The 17,185-nt window shown below is 37.5% G+C and overlaps 1 protein-coding gene across 1 annotated transcript; it reads right to left on the minus strand.

Moving 5' to 3' along the window:
• Positions 1 to 3,253: 3,253 nt before the first annotated feature.
• LOC138334673 (dye-decolorizing peroxidase YfeX-like) lies at positions 3,254 to 16,903 on the minus strand. Its single transcript, XM_069283333.1, has 9 exons — positions 16,730 to 16,903; positions 12,641 to 12,834; positions 12,170 to 12,361; positions 11,712 to 11,784; positions 6,783 to 6,944; positions 5,476 to 5,549; positions 5,086 to 5,134; positions 4,615 to 4,710; positions 3,254 to 3,888 (listed from the first exon to the last, which is right to left on the minus strand). Exons 1-9 carry the CDS (start codon positions 16,788 to 16,790, stop codon positions 3,638 to 3,640), a joined length of 1,152 nt encoding a protein of 383 aa, XP_069139434.1. The 5' UTR covers positions 16,791 to 16,903; the 3' UTR covers positions 3,254 to 3,637.
• Between the last annotated feature and the right edge of the window lie 282 nt (positions 16,904 to 17,185).

The following is a 17,185-nucleotide window of genomic DNA, read 5'->3' on the forward strand; positions in this document are numbered from 1 at the left end:
CATCGGGTAAATGGCCTATCGGAAGTTAGAGGTTAGACACGACGTAATGTTCCAAAAGTGTCTCGTCGTGCTATACCTCTAACATAGTCAAAATGTAAACAAAAAAGTAGCCCCTGTACGTTGCATAGAACATTTTCATACGCAAGTTTAAAGTTCAATGTTACCATGCAGTTATGGTAAACAAAATCGGCTAGTACTTGCGTATAGTGATCAAGTCTAGCAAATGTAAATATATGTCAATACAATGCTTATAATCAAGGTAACTCGATTGGCCTGATAAAACGACCCAATTTTGGGGAACACGTGTTTGTGAAATAACCGTTCAAGTTCTGCGGCTGGCATTAGTCTCGATTGAAAGACAGATGATTTATCTTTAACTTGGTATATTGTTCACCGTATACCATAATGTAATCGTCCCTGTTCAGTCTTCCAAAAGCTTAACAAAATCAAACATTAATAAAGGAGACGAACACAATTTCAACATCCGGATACCACTTGATCAAAATCATCACTGCAATTTTAGTTGATAAATGTTATCTCTGCAACATGTCTACATTTAAACTAGGGGGATATCATCTATAGCTAGTATCAGAGGAAAACCCGGACAATAACTTACTACACCGCTAACGAATTGTATTTTTCTCTATCAAAAACAGGAACAGACGAATTAGTATTTTTCAGTTACTTTAATACTTTAAACCATTACCAACATTGAAAAGTTTTAGTTTCTTATATTATTTAAATATAGAATAATTGGGTCCCCACAAAACAAAATCATGACACTGTACTGTAGGCGTATGCATCAAAAGCAAAACAAATAATTAAAGATGCTCCACCGCTGACAAATGGTACATGCAATTTTTCTCAAAAACAAGAGGCCAATGGCCTCGTAGCACGATGGTTCAGTTAATTAATGTTCAATGATTGGTTTTGACTAATATTCTTGGTTATCACTCATATGCACTGTTTAAACTAATTGATTAGGACAATTAAAATGACCACTGGTATTTAATTGTTATCAATGTTGGTATTAAAACAATCATAAAATTCTTTCAAGACAGATGTCATTCATCAAATGTTAAGTTATATATAGATCAACAGTTTTATAAAAATATTGATTTGTACAGAAAAGATTTTTTTTTTCTGTGCAGGATTTTAGTGTGAGCGTATGCAGAAGCAGCATCTTCTTAGTCAGAATATTGTTGGGACCAATTCAAATAGCATCAACTTAACTTTAATATTAGAAAATTTAATAAAATTCAAAATTTAACAAAGCTTTTTATTCAAATTTATCAGAATATTGTTATATGATAAAAAATAATTGGGGAAATTTTTCCTGTATGATTGCTTATCGATATCACACATGTACAACTATGTATAATCAAAGTGTTAAGTTGACTAGACTTTTAAAATATACCTGCTGGAGGAGGGCTTAATTCATTATAGGTGACCAAAAAAAATCAAAGATGTTTGGCTGTCCTGGTTATAAGAGGTAAACTGAATTTGCTTCAATACGTTGAAATTTATTACTTATCTTTTATCTCATTTTCTTCAACACAATATAAATTTCACAATTAAGATAACAATGCACAAGTTGTATTGGCTGGGTCTCGGCACAATGGAATGTGTACTACGGGTCATCAAATTGACATTGGCAGCTACAGTCGAGCCTTTCCAAGGGCCTTGATAACAAAATACATTAATTAACTCTCAACCATTGTTTTTTCCCTTTAACAGCAAATGGTATATGTAACACATTTACACACACATATAGGCCTATAAACAGCATCTAGATGAAACTAGGGCACCTGACTTGTGACACTGTCCAGGGAATATAGATTATCCAACACAGGTAATTATGATGTCATGACACTTTGAGTAACATATTAAAGAATAGAAAAATAATGAATATTTCTTAATTGCCTTAATCTTTTCTTAAACTATATTTATTTTGTATGAAGTGGTACCGTCGGCCATATAATTTCCCATAATGCATTGTGTTTCTCATTTAAATATTACTATAGACAAAGAAGGAATGAAATATATTTTAATTCCTCAAAAATACAGTTTATGTCTGTTTGTCGCCAAGTTTTTATCAGTTCTGTCCTTATCTATAACTACATGTCTGTGCCAAATTTCATAGCTGTTAATGGTGTATAACTGGAGATATCCTGTTCACAAGGTGATTTTCAAAACTAGGGAGTATGCTATAAGCTACGATGGAGCTACCATCGTGCTAAAAAACAAGAGCAGACGATTTAGTGTTTTTTCTTCAGTTCCCAAAGTTACTTACTTTACACCATTACCACCATTAAAAATTTTTAAATTGCTGTCTAATTTTTCTTCAAGATAAAAATATTAAAAATAATTTATTGCATCCCGGAAAAAATGCGTGGCACTATGTCCTATATGGAATGCAGTACTATTTGCGCTTGCACCGAGAGCAAAATAAATTATTTTAAATTATTATTTCTGTTAATTAGACATATATGTATACACGATTAAACACAAATTATGGTTCAAATAATGGGTACCATTTATACTCTGTCGGCAGTGGAGCATCTTTAAATTATTATATAAAAAAAATTATACAAGAGAAAAAGAAAAAAATATACAGTTGCGTAGGAAGATAAAACGTAATAAGGGGGCAAAGGTCGTCAATATTTTGTTTTAGGAAATGCGCCGGAAAATTTTTCTAAAATAAATTACAAAAATGTACAGGACTCTTTTTTCTTTCAAATGTGCATTTTTAGAACATTTCACTCGGCGAAAATGGGGGAGGGCAAAAAGACATGTTTACTCATATGTACTTTGTGTTAATTAGACACACAAATACACGATTCAACATCACTACCATAGCGTTCTGTCGGCGGTGGTCTGGTGGCCAATCAAGCACAATTCTACTGTCGGCGGTGGTCTGGTGGCCAATCAAGCACAAGTCTACTGTCGGCGGTGGTCTGGTGGCCAATCAAGTACAATTCTACTGTCGGCGGTGGTCTGGTGGCCAATCAAGCACAATTCTACTGTCGGAGGTGGTCTGGTGGCCAATCAAGCACAATTCTACTGTCGGAGGTGGTCTGGTGGCCAATCAAGTACAAGTCTACTGTCGGAGGTGGTCTGGTGGCCAATCAAGCACAATTCTACTGTCGGAGGTGGTCTGGTGGCCAATCAAGCACAATTCTAATGTCGTAACACACATAAATCAACACAAACACCTGTGTCGTAACACACATAAATCAACGCAAACACCTGGGAGTTCCCAAATACTTTAATTACATTAAAGAATTTGTGAATATTATCACAATATATCTCTATGAAAACATGATCCTCTATAACAAAATATATATATATCAATGTAGTAATCTGATTGCTATTCAAACTTCCGTCGTCGTAAATGTTTGTCATAAATGCTTTTATATTGTTAATTGAAAACATAATCAGCATTTTGGCTGCACTACACGTTAGGTGTTTCCATTTACATCACACAACTCATATCAAACAGCAAAGTGTACGTAATTATATCACTATTCCATTCCGTAGTTTATGTTACAGTACTCGAGGATGAAGTATTCCTGATCGTAAACTCTCGATATTAATAGTCAGCAGATTCAGTCCATCAAACGAAATCAGTCCCGGTTTAGGCTAACTTGCTGAGCTCCCCTACCCCGGGGAAGTACCAGTATGTTCCCTTTACGTTCTTTGTCAGCCTCATAATGTCGTCGGAATGTCCATCACCTCCGGCTCCAACCATACGATCAATCATGAAATTCAAATTGTCTGGGGAAGCACAGTATCCAATGAAAAAGAGACCAGCACCGCCTGTTACTGTTCCGAAAGGCATCGACTGTCGGACCATCTCGAACTTCTTCTTCTGGTTATATGCATTTCCTGTAGTGAAAGTGATAATGAACACACCAGTTAGTATCAATAATTTCAATTGTTTTGTAGATTGTTTTGTTTACGTTTTATAAAATAAGTGACTTTTAATTAATACCAATACATAATTATGGCATTGGTCATGTAAAAAAGCCATATTTAAAATGTAAAATGAGATATAGAAAGTCCTTGTGACTCCTTATTTCTATCTGGCTTGACGTCATGGACATCTATATATCTTAGTGTTAACCTTATTGTTCAATACACTAGTTAAGATCAAACTTCAACAATGTGTTGATGTAATCGAAGGTAACAACTAACAGGTAACTGGTATTACGGAACAATTTTTACAGAACAATTACCGAAAAGCACATTCACATTGTAAGTTTACCAAAAAGTACATTCACATTGTAAGTTAGAATTTGAATACTAAGCAAGTAAACGTCTATGGTTTTAAGACAAGTCCCCTAACAGTATGTATTGTTATACCCTTTTGAAATATTTTCTCTATTGACGACAAAAATGCCAATAAATGAACTGCTCCGTCGAGAGGTCCAAAGAACTGTTAAAATCTATTATCAAAATGTGCTGTTGGACCGGAGTGAAGGCACAATGGAGTAAAACAAAACAGTTATCAACTGGGTTTTCGGGCAACAAACATCTGTTGCCCTCAACCTCAGTCAACAACTGTATACTAACAGCCTATCCTTAGGTTTGTCCCTTTGGTCAACAACCTACCTCCAGTCATTCTGGCCACATGAGATGTGATGGACTTCCTACTCAGCTCCATGCTGTCTGGGCGGGACCTGCCAACCCAAGCCTCCATGTTCTTGTCTGTAGGTAGAAAACAGGCTTGTTTTATATGAAATGATATCTTCTATTTATAAAGTGAATGTTATTATCAAAATTGTAGATGTCCGACTCTTTATAACTGTTATACATTCCACATTTACTGTTGTCTGTTTATAAGGGTGAACATAGATGTTGTAGTGAAATCAGTATTTGTCCACCTATATATATCTATCATTCAGTCTTTCCTTTTATTCTTATTGCTTCACAATCCTTCACCAATTGGTAATAGTTTCCTTGTCGGGTGTTCAATACAACGCTAGATAATGGCCACAATTATTATGTAAACTTTGCTAACAGACAACACCATTCAAACCTTAAAGAGCCAGGTTTTCCTGGGGATAAAAAGTATACGTGTACCTTTTTCATTGTCAATAACATTGAACTGATGGATCCATTTCTGTGTGATCTGAAAATACATAGTTTTGAATTTTTAAATACATGTAAATAAAGTTGCTCAATCGAAAAATATAACGCAATGATGGAAGTAGTTACTATTTCTTTGTACAGGAGTTGTATTTACTTTGAAATTCTTGATTGGTTCAACCTTAACAAATATTCATACCATTAAATGCATTCATGACTTCTTAAAGATGGGTTCCCACAATTTGGGCTCCACGATTCATTCTCTTCATATGCATTCCATTTCCTTCTGCTATGCAGTTAACAAGATTTGTCTGAAGACAATTTTGAGGTTTATACCTCAATAAACCAGTATAAAATCGCAGTAAATCCTTATAACCAACCTACCACATAACTACCACCTGTTCCTGGCTCGACAGCCACGTTCTGGCGAGACTCATCATCAGCAGGGTTCTCTGTACCTGTGTAGACAAACAAAAATAACATCATCAGCAGGGTTCACTGTACCTGTGTAGACAAACAAAAATAACATCATCAGCAGGGTTCTCTGTACCTGTGTAGACAAACAAAAATAACATCATCAGCAGGGTTCTCTGTACCTGTGTAGACAAACAAAAATATCATCATCAGCAGGGTTCTCTGTACCTGTGTAGACAAACAAAAATAACATCATCAGCAGGGTTCTCTGTACCTGTGTAGACAAACAAAAATAACATCATCAGCAGGGTTCTCTGTACCTGTGTAGACAAACAAAAATAACATCATCAGCAGGGTTCTCTGTACCTGTGTAGACAAACAAAAATAACATCATCAGCAGGGTTCTCTGTACCTGTGTAGACAAACAAAAATAACATCATCAGCAGGGTTCTCTGTACCTGTGTAGACAAACAAAAATATCATCATCAGCAGGGTTCTCTGTACCTGTGTAGACAAACAAAAATAACATCATCAGCAGGGTTCTCTGTACCTGTGTAGACAAACAAAAATAACATCATCAGCAGGGTTCTCTGTACCTGTGTAGACAAACAAAAATATCATCATCAGCAGGGTTCTCTGTACCTGTGTAGACAAACAAAAATAACATCATCAGCAGGGTTCTCTGTACCTGTGTAGACAAACAAAAATATCATCATCAGCAGGGTTCTCTGTACCTGTGTAGACAAACAAAAATAACATCATCAGCAGGGTTCTCTGTACCTGTGTAGACAAACAAAAATACCATCATCACCTGTGTAGACAAACAAAAATACCAACAATTAATAGTATTAATATTAGGCATGTATTCACAACAATAACTTGCAACACTCATGCAAATTTTGGAATGCATTGTTTCCGTCATGCATTTCTTTGACAACATTCTTATCATATTAAGCGCCCAATAGTAGTCTACTAAACAGAGATCTGACCATATTCATGAGCAATCTCAGTTATACATATTTTGTTTATAATATAACTATTATCATACATGTATGTCCATTGTGACATTGATCATAATATGAACAGTGATAAATGACCAGGAATTAAAATCGATAGAAACGTTGCAAGCTTTTTTTTCAAATTTCATTATTAAAAGTTGTTCATTTTGTGCGAGAACGTACCATAAAAAGTTTATTTCTGCAATTTATGCAGAATTCCTTTATGTTTTCATTCTGTTCTACAAGACTTGCAAAAAACTAATATAAAAGAAGCATTACCATCGATGAAGCCTGAAAGGTCACGACCATTCTTGTAAACAAAGCTGTAGATGTCCTCAGCACTGTCCACACAGTCGGCAGGCAAACTTCTCATCAGCAGATGGGCCAGTTCAAACAACTTACTCTGGGTGTTACACTTGGCGTGGAAAAACACGTCACCACCTGTACAGGAAAACATGTAACATTTGACATTTAACATGAGATAAAGTGTCATTATACATAACATGTGACAGATGAGATAAAATGTCATTGTAGCTAACATGTGACAGATGAGATAAAATGTCATTGTAGCTAACATGTGACAGATGAGATAAAATGTCATTGTAGCTAACATGTGACAGATGAGATAAAATGTCATTGTAGCTAACATGTGACAGATGAGATAAAATGTCATTGTAGCTAACATGTGACAGATGAGATCAAGTTTGTCATTGTAGCTAACATGTGACAGATGAGATAATGTTTTGTCATTGTAGCTAACATGTGACAGACGTAATAAAGTTTATCATTGTAGCTAACATGTGACAGACGTAATAAAATTTATCATTGTAGCTAACATGTGACAGATGAGATAAAGTTTTGTCATTGTAGCTAACATGTGACAGATGAGATAAAATGTCATTGTAGCTAACATGTGACAGACGTAATAAAGTTTATCATTGTAGCTAACATGTGACAGACGAGATAAAATTTTGTCATTGTAGCTAACATGTGACAGACGTAATAAAGTTTATCATTGTAGCTAACATGTGACAGACGTAATAAAGTTTATCATTGTAGCTAACATGTGACAGACGTAATAAAGTTTATCATTGTAGCTAACATGTGACAGATGAGATAAAGTTTATCATTGTAGCTAACATGTGACAGATGAGATAAAGTTTTGTCATTGTAGCTAACATGTGACAGACGAGATAAAATTTTGTCATTGTAGCTAACATGTGACAGAGGAGATAAAGTTTTGTCATTGTAGCTAACATGTGACAGACGTAATAAAGTTTATCATTGTAGCTAACATGTGACAGACGTAATAAAGTTTATCATTGTAGCTAACATGTGACAGACGAGATAAAATTTTGTCATTGTAGCTAACATGTGACAGACGAGATAAAGTTTATCATTGTAGCTAACATGTGACAGATGAGATAAAGTTTTGTCATTGTAGCTAACATGTGATAGGTGAGATAAAGTTTGTCATTGTAGTGTCATTGTAGCTAACATGTGACAGATGAGATAAAATGTCATTGTAGCTAACATGTGACAGATGAGATAAAATGTCATTGTAGCTAACATGTGACAGATGAGATAAAATGTCATTGTAGCTAACATGTGACAGATGAGATAAAATGTCATTGTAGCTAACATGTGACAGACGAGATAAAATGTCATTGTAGCTAACATGTGACAGATGAGATAAAGTTTGTCATTGTAGCTAACATGTGACAGATGAGATAAAATGTCATTGTAGCTAACATGTGACAGATGAGATAAAGTGTCATTGTAGCTAACATGTGACAGACGTAATAAAGTTTATCATTGAAGCTAACATGTGACAGACGAGATAAAATTTTGTCATTGTAGCTAACATGTGACAGAGGAGATAAAGTTTTGTCATTGTAGCTAACATGTGACAGACGAGAGAAAATTTTGTCATTGTAGCTAACATGTGACAGACGTAATAAAGTTTATCATTGTAGCTAACATGTGACAGACGAGATAAAATTTTGTCATTGTAGCTAACATTTGACAGAGGAGATAAAATTTTGTCATTGTAGCTAACATGTGACAGACGTAATAAAGTTTATCATTGTAGCTAACATGTGACAGACGAGATAAAGTTTGTCATTGTAGCTAACATGTGACAGACGTAATAAAGTTTATCATTGTAGCTAACATGTGACAGAGGAGATAAAGTTTTATCATTGTAGCTAACATGTGACAGACGTAATAAAGTTTATCATTGTAGCTAACATGTGACAGACGAGATAAAGTTTGTCATTGTAGCTAACATGTGACAGACGTAATAAAGTTTATCATTGTAGCTAACATGTGATAAAGTTTTCATGGTAGCTACTATGTGACAGACGAGATAATGTTTTGTCATTTTAGCTAACATGTGACAGAGGAGATAAAGTTTTGTCATTGTAGCTAACATGTCGCAGTGAGATAAAGGTTTGTCATTGTAGCTCTAACATGTGACAGACGAGATAAATTTTGGCATTGTAGCTAACATGTGACAGATGAGATAAAATTTGTCATTGTAGCTAACATGTGACAGACGAGATAAAGTGTCATTGTAGCTAACATGTGACAGACGAGATAAAATGTCATTGTAGCTAACATGTGACAGACGAGATAAAATTTGGCATTGTAGCTAACATGTGACAGACGAGATAAAGTGTCATTGTAGCTAACATGTGACAGACGAGATAAAGTGTCATTGTAGCTAACATGTCGCAGTGAGATAAAGGTTTGTCATTGTAGCTCTAACATGTGACACACGATATTAAGTTTGTCATTGTAGCTAACATGTGACAGACGAGATAAATTTTTGTCATTGTAGCTAACATGTGACAGATGAGATAAAATGTCATTGTAGCTAACATGTGACAGACGAGATAAAATGTCATTGTAGCTAACATGTGACAGATGAGATAAAATGTCATTGTAGCTAACATGTGACAGACGAGATAAAATGTCATTGTAGCTAACATGTCGCAGTGAGATAAAGTTTGCTATTGTAGCTCTAACATGTGACACACGATATTAAGTTTGTCATTTTAGCTAACATGTGACAGACGAGATAAAGTTTTATCAATGTAGCTAACATGTGATAAAGTTTTCATGGTAGCTACTATGTGACAGACGAGATAATGTTTTGTCATTTAAGCTAATATATGACAGATGAGATAAAGTTTGCCATTGTAGCTAACATGTGATAGGTGAGATAAAGTTTATCATTGTAGCTAACATGTTGCAGGTGAGATAAAGTTTGCTATTGTAGCTCTAACATGTGACACACGATATTAAGTTTGTCATTTTAGCTAACATGTGACAGAGGAGATAAATTTTTATCAATGTAGCTAACATGTGATAAAGTTTTCATGGTAGCTACTATGTGACAGACGAGATAATGTTTTGTCATTTTAGCTAACATGTGACAGATATGATAAAATTTGTCATTGTAGCTAACAGGTGACAGAGGACATGAATTTACAGAGCTGGGCATGTCTCACAGCGCTGGATGTACCTACCTGATCTAGGCATGTCTCCAAGTTCTGAATGTACATGTATCTACCTGAGCTGGGCATGTCTCCCAGTGTTGAATATACCTACCAGAGCTGGGCATGTCTCCCAGTGCTGAATGTACCTACCTGAGCTGGGCTTGTCTCCTAGGGCTGGATGTACCTACCTGATCTAGGCATGTCTCCCAGTGCTGGTTGTACCTACCAGAGCTGGGCATGTCTCCCAGTGTTGGTAACCTATCTGAGCTAGGCATGTCTCCCGGTGCTGAATGTACCTACCTGAGCTGGGCATGTCTCCCAGGGCTGGATGTACCTACCTGAGCTGGGCATGTCTCCCAGTACTGGATGTACCTACCTGAGCTGGGCATGTCTCCCAGTGTTGGATGTACCTACCTGATCTAGGCATGTCTCCCAGTGCTGGATGAACCTACCTGAGCTGGGCATGTCTCCCAGTACTGGATGTACCTACCTGAGCTGGGCATGTCTCCCAGTGTTGGATGTACCTACCTGATCTAGGCATGTCTCCCAGTGCTGGATGAACCTACCTGATCTAGGCATGTCTCCCAGTGCTGGATGTACCTACCTGATCTAGGCATGTCTCCCAGTGCTGGATGTACCTACCTGAGCTAGCATGTCTCCCAGCACCGGATGTACCTACCTGATCTAGGCATGTCTCCCAGCACTGGATGTACCTACCTAAGCTGGGCATTTCTCCCAGTGTTGGATGTACTTACCTAATCTAGGCATGTCTGTAAGTGCTGGATGAAACTACCTGAGCTGGGCATGTCTCCCAGTGCTGGATGAACCTATCTGATCTAGACATGTCTCCCAGTGCTGGATGTACCTACCTGATCTAGGCATAACTCCCAGTGCTTGATGTACCTACCTGATCTAGGCATGTCTCCCAGTGCTGGATGTACCTACCTAAGCTAGGCATGTCTCCCGGTGCTGGATGAACCTATCTGATCTAGGCATGTCTCCCAGTGCTGGATGTACCTACCTGATCTAGGCATGTCTCCCAGTGCTGGATGTACCTACCTGATCTAGGCATGTCTCCCAGCACTGGATGTACCTACCTAAGCTGGGCATTTCTCCCAGTGTTGGATGTACCTACCTAATCTAGGCATGTCTGTAAGTGCTGGATGAAACTACCTGAGCTGGGCATGTCTCCCAGTGCTGGATGAACCTATCTGATCTAGGCATGTCTCCCAGTGCTGGATGTACCTACCTGAGCTGGGCATGTCTCCCAGTGTTGGATGTACCTACCTGATCTAGGCATGTCTCCCAGTGCTGGATGTACCTACCTGAGCTAGGCATGTCTCCCAGTGCTGGATGTACCTACCTGAGCTGGGCATGTCTCCCAGTACTGGATGTACCTACCTGAGCTGGGCATGTCTCCCAGTGTTGGATGTACCTACCTGATCTAGGCATGTCTCCCAGTGCTGGATGAACCTACCTGATCTAGGCATGTCTCCCAGTGTTGGATGTACCTACCTGATCTAGGCATGTCTCCCAGTGCTGGATGAACCTACCTGATCTAGGCATGTCTCCCAGTGCTGGATGTACCTACCTGATCTAGGCATGTCTCCCAGTGCTGGATGTACCTACCTGATATAGGCATGTCTCCCAGTGCTGGATGAACCTACCTGATATAGGCATGTCTCCCAGTGCTGGATGAACCTACCTGAGCTGGGCATGTCTCCCAGTGTTCCCTTCCTGTGGGCGAATGTGAAGTCTTGTTTTACATTTCCTCCAACCTACAAAAAGGCACAAACTACCGCTTTTAGCTGTCAACCTTTTTTTTATCAAAAACGATTAGTAAAGCTGCATTTGTATTTGATAGAAATGTATAACACAGAATGACTGATGATATTAGACATGGAGCAACATTAGCAGCACTTCAATAGAACACCTCATAGCCTAACCGTTGTCACACAGTATGTTATATACCAGTATGGAGTCAACTGCTAGATCTCAGAATTATAGAATGTTCACAGGGAGCTTTAAAAGTAAATATTCTTTTCCCCGACATGTTCCTAGCAGAGATCAAACTCCAACTGGTTGATAAAATTACGCAGAAACAAAACAAATGTGATTTTTATGTTTGCAGACATTATATCAAGCATTTCAGCAAAACTGTACCTGTTTATAGAAGTTGGGTCCAAACCCGACTCCAGCCAGCACTTCGTCATCCTCATCCTTAGTTTTAGGGTCCACCACCTGGTCCACATACTTCTGTAACTTAGCGGCTACCTTGGCTACTTCCTTCACGTTAGCGTTAGGTTTCAGGTGAATCCACAAATACAATGCATTGTTCTTTCCACCTGACCATACCTGTTACACACAATATTGTTTCTGAAAGTTACTGTTACTTTTCACTTACAAATGAACTCAGCATGTTAATCAGTTTGTTACAGACTCTCATTGCCATGTCAGCCAAAAACAAGAGCGAAAATGCATGAATAATATTTCAGTATGTTTTGCAATTTTGGCCATTCGAGTTTCTTGTGCAATACATTAAACATACATGTAATCTGCAGACATGTTACGCTACTAGAATCAATTAATTAGCACTTTAAACATAATAATGCCTACAGACATAAGCTGCCTTACCGAGGGTTGAGCCTCTGGGAGGTTGGCAGCGTGAACTGGTTGTGGCGCCATAGACTGAATGTCCTTGAGGACGCTCCTCTGACTCTCGGCGTACTTGTACACTCCGAAAGCGCCCGCTCCGGCGCTCATTGCGCCGAGCACCAGAGGGCGCCATGACTTCGATCCACTGCCAGTGCTCACCATCCGACGCTGGCCTGGAAATTAAACGATTCTTGAATGATAAGACGTGCAAGTCCAGATTATGTCAGTAGTATAGATAATGTGTATGTTTTGTAATAATCAAAATGCATTTTTTATGTTTCGGCTTAAAACACATTTGGTCTTCCATTTGGTTTCGTCTACTTGCATCACGATACAAAAGCGAAATTATCCTTTATACTGCTTTGAACAATTTGCAAATCTCAGCTTTTGTGATATACTGAAAGTTATTACTAATACCTAACTGGCTTATTTGACAAATCTGTCGAGCTATTACAGATATTGAGGAAAAGCTATTAAATCCTGATTACATGATAGTCTGAACTCCCTTAAAGTTGTTTGTTTTATCAATACAATAATTAAAATACATGCATCTTCCATTCAGGTTAAGGAACTTTGTTATTTAGAAATCATTTGCGCAAAATTCCATCCGATCGACACGTATTACCAGATATACTGAGAGCACTCCATCTAAACGCATCCATAATCACTGTTTGTACATTATTTGGTGTTCAGCATCAACAGGTATTCTAAACGTTATACAGTCTTAGAAAAATAAGTTCCATAATTGGTTTAAAGAGATGCAAGATATTTGGCGCTAATCACTTCTCATTGTCGTAGACTAGTTACGTCCCGTAATCACTGCCGACCGTATATAATGTCAAGGGACGAGATGTCTAGTGCCAATATCTGAACCAAACCCGTGGTATCGTCTGATGGCAGTGATGGGTCAGCAAACATTGATCTAGCCTATCTCATTCATACATGTACGTTTTAGTCGGCGAACATTTTATCTTATCACTACGACAAGCTTGAGTGACTGAGCACGATACTAGAACGCAACAGGTCTCTGTTTACGGCAACTTTCGTTGTTTCATCCAACACCATACATTGGACATCAGTACGCTTACAGCATCGTATGGTAGCAGTGCGGTAATCAGGACTTGTATGATACGTGTACATTTGTTACATCAAACTAAATTAAACTCAATTCTCCACAACGTTCAAATGCATTGCTGTGCCTCATATTCTAAATGTAACATTTTGAAAGTTGTTCATTTTAACAATGGCATAACTGAAGCCACCGATGGGCACTCCTTCTCAGTCCGATTTTCTATTATTTCTCTAGATCTAGCTCTGTAACTCCAACTAAGATGACTGGATGAACTTCCATTCAACTGTATTATAAACCTGGCTCTACATCTCGTGCTCTCGACCACTTGCCAGACTGTTTGGGAAAACGACACCATATCGTCATACTCAAAAAAGTAGTAGTTGACCGGGAATTTTCAAAAACATAAACATGTACATCTACTTTTTATGGAAAATACCTTCTTTGTAGACATATGACTTGTGTGGGATAGCAACATGATCCAAAACTTCCTTCTGGAAGGTATGGGTGGTCGTGACACGAAGAACGAAATGTCCCCATCTCAATTTAAAATAGTTTTACAAGTTATGGCCGTGCAGTTGTGTTCGTATATATATGTATAATTACTCATTAAATATTTTTAAAATAACTGATATTAGCATTTAACATATTGTCTATCACATCAACATACTTTACCAAGTTCACTCATATACAATATGTAGCTTAAGAATCGTGAGAATGATTAAATAGGCTAACACAAAACTGTGTTCTCGTGTGAATTCATCGACTTGTTGTTTTGCTTGGTTTCATACTGTTCAATTGCCTATAACTGCCTCTTTTGTTGACTGTGTGTTGTGTGCTTGTATAGTATGCTTTTAGGAGTCTGTGGTATGTATGTGGATGATCTGCTTGCAATAACATGGCATCCTGCTAATTTGTTAGACTGATACATTGCTAATTTGCTTCAAATAGTTTAAAACCTGTTCATAATAGGTAGTATACTGTGTTTGTTCAGACCAGTCGTTCCACTTCATTTACGTAGTTGCACTAAGTACTAATAAAGGAGCAGAAACTACATGTACAATTTCCTAGTCTAGCTGTTACTTGACAATTTTGTATGAAAGGGATGCTCTTCCTGACGAAAAGGCCGGATTAGACCGAAGTGAAGAGTTTTACGTGCCGTCACGCTATATATATCGTTTCGGGGCACGCGTCAATTAGACAGTACTATCGTACACACTGACTTCAGTTGTTTGTATAGTTTAAAATTTCACTGTCGCCTGTTCACCTGGAAAGACTTTATATAACAAGGTCACGGTCCAACAGTTTCATTTAATGTTAGTTACAGAGTATTTCCTCTTAGTTAGTAGGGAGATTTAACTATATACACGTACATCTACAGCTGTTTGATAACACCTTCGTCCTAGAATATGACCGCATCCCCACCTGTATACAAACACACAAATGGACATCAAGTCTGGGCTTTCGCCTTTCGGTATGTGTATCTTTAATCAGGAAATGTTTACACAGTTAGATTCGCTTTTATAATCGAGAACATGATAATTGAATCTAACATGTCGTATAACGAAAGAACTTTCCCTCTTCTACTCTCCTCGCTCTCCGCCTTCCCAGTTCCCAATACTGCCGTATTATAACACCCTAGCTATGTGCCAAACAGACGGATCCGTGTACAGGGTTTTTTTTTTTTTTTTTTTTTTTTTTGTTTCTTATGAGTCCTTCTACTTAAAAAGGGCCGGAGAATAAGATAAACTAAATACATGTTTCCACTCAATGTCAGTGCAATATCATTTCCGTCGTCTAGATAACAAATTAAAATCAATAAAACTACTTCATTTAAGCCATAAAGCACTTAAAAGTTACTATTTTATCTATTTAAACTATTTTCAAAACGTCGTAGATAATCCATTCTAATAAAATTAACACCAAAAAAAGTTGAAATTCACGTAAAATTTAACCTAATAATAAGGTTTATGTGTAACCCCGCAACCCCCCCCCCCCCCCACACACACACACATATATATACTCCCTCTATCCTCTATCCTGCTCACCTGTACCACCTATTTTTATCATCTACATATACAACATGTACAATGTATATAGACATAAATATACTATTTATGCTGCCTGGAAGTGCTATGTTCATTGCATAATAATAAAACCAGGCGATTTCAATCTTTTCATTTCAAATCAATGTCTATGGAAGTAGATAACATTTACGATTCCACACATTGGCTTGATGATTGTACCACATGACAGTCACACGTACATTATGTGTATACGCTACATGTGTGACACATGTAAATATCATGGTATGTGACAGTGTAGTCCTCGGACCCTGCTGGATCCAGTATATGTACGTGACAGTCACGTACATCAAACGGTACATGTATACATTGTATATATATATAGTGGTTTTCTGTTGAGGATAGTATCATTACCACATCTGCAGAACTTTTATCACGTTTATAAATAAAATCATAGGTAAAAGTACATGTAAAATTACAAAATAGGGCCTACCAGGGATATCACTACGCCAAACTCATATAAGGAAAGGGTATTGGACAATGTCAATTAGACTGATAAAAAAAGACCGGTCAGGCCGATATATATATATCAAATTCCCAATCATAAATCACACAAACACATAGAAACGCATACTATAGATAGATACTGCATAGGCCTACATGTATGACCGTTTGTTGACTTGTTTATCAAGGTTTGGGGTCAGAGGTCAGCCAGAGCTCTGATCAAAACTTTTGACTTTTATAGCATTATGTACAACGACAGCTCCCTAAACCGACTACATATAAAACCATAGTGCATATAAACATGCATATATACAACAAAAAGTAAAATAAACATTCAAATGAACAGACTGACACAAAAATCTGATAACCGGCTTCCCACACACATGTGTCGACAATGGCTGCCTGGAGTGTTCGCCTGGATTTAGCCTAGGACACGAGCTGAGACAGTATCGTCTGAATGAACATATATACCTTGAGAGAACGATGGACGGAGAGCTTTGAAGAGCCTAGCTGATCCTCTCATAGTTGCCATGTTTCAGAATCTGTCTAACTCTTACAAAAACCCTAAAAATACGTCTGACTTTCTCGAAGCGACACCCGGAACGACGAAGATTCTAGGCTGGCGTACAAAACAGTCATGTGATCTTGTGTTCTGACCTTGACCATCGCGATACATATTATAAAACTGAAATATTATTTACGCAGATTCCGGCAACTGTATTATTACTTTTAAAGAACAAATTCCACAGGCTTTTTTTATCGATTTTTTTTACATATATGTGTATGAAATATATGTAGAAATCTTTTGATATTTTTGATTAAATGGATATACATGTACATTTTACATATAAATATGTGTAGTTGTAACTCAGTCTAAAAATATAGTCATTTACGTAAACAAGTGAAGCATTTCGCCTGCTTTTCTAT

This window comes from Argopecten irradians, chromosome 11 (genome assembly GCF_041381155.1).
Source record: "Argopecten irradians isolate NY chromosome 11, Ai_NY, whole genome shotgun sequence".
Classification (NCBI taxonomy): Eukaryota; Metazoa; Mollusca; class Bivalvia; order Pectinida; family Pectinidae; genus Argopecten; species Argopecten irradians.

What these genes read in the sequence shown, in the direction of transcription:
- LOC138334673 (XM_069283333.1), bottom strand. Translation starts at nt 16,790, where the DNA reads ATGGCAACTATGAGAGGATCAGCTAGGCTCTTCAAAGCTCTCCGTCCA. An exon ending in TCCCAGAGGCTCAACCCTCG is followed by an intron (nt 12,362 to 12,640) that starts GTAAGGCAGCTT and finishes TGTGTGTAACAG; the next exon opens with GTATGGTCAGGTGGAAAGAA. An exon ending in GAACAGGTGGTAGTTATGTG is followed by an intron (nt 5,135 to 5,475) that starts GTAGGTTGGTTA and finishes ATGTATTTTCAG; the next exon opens with ATCACACAGAAATGGATCCA.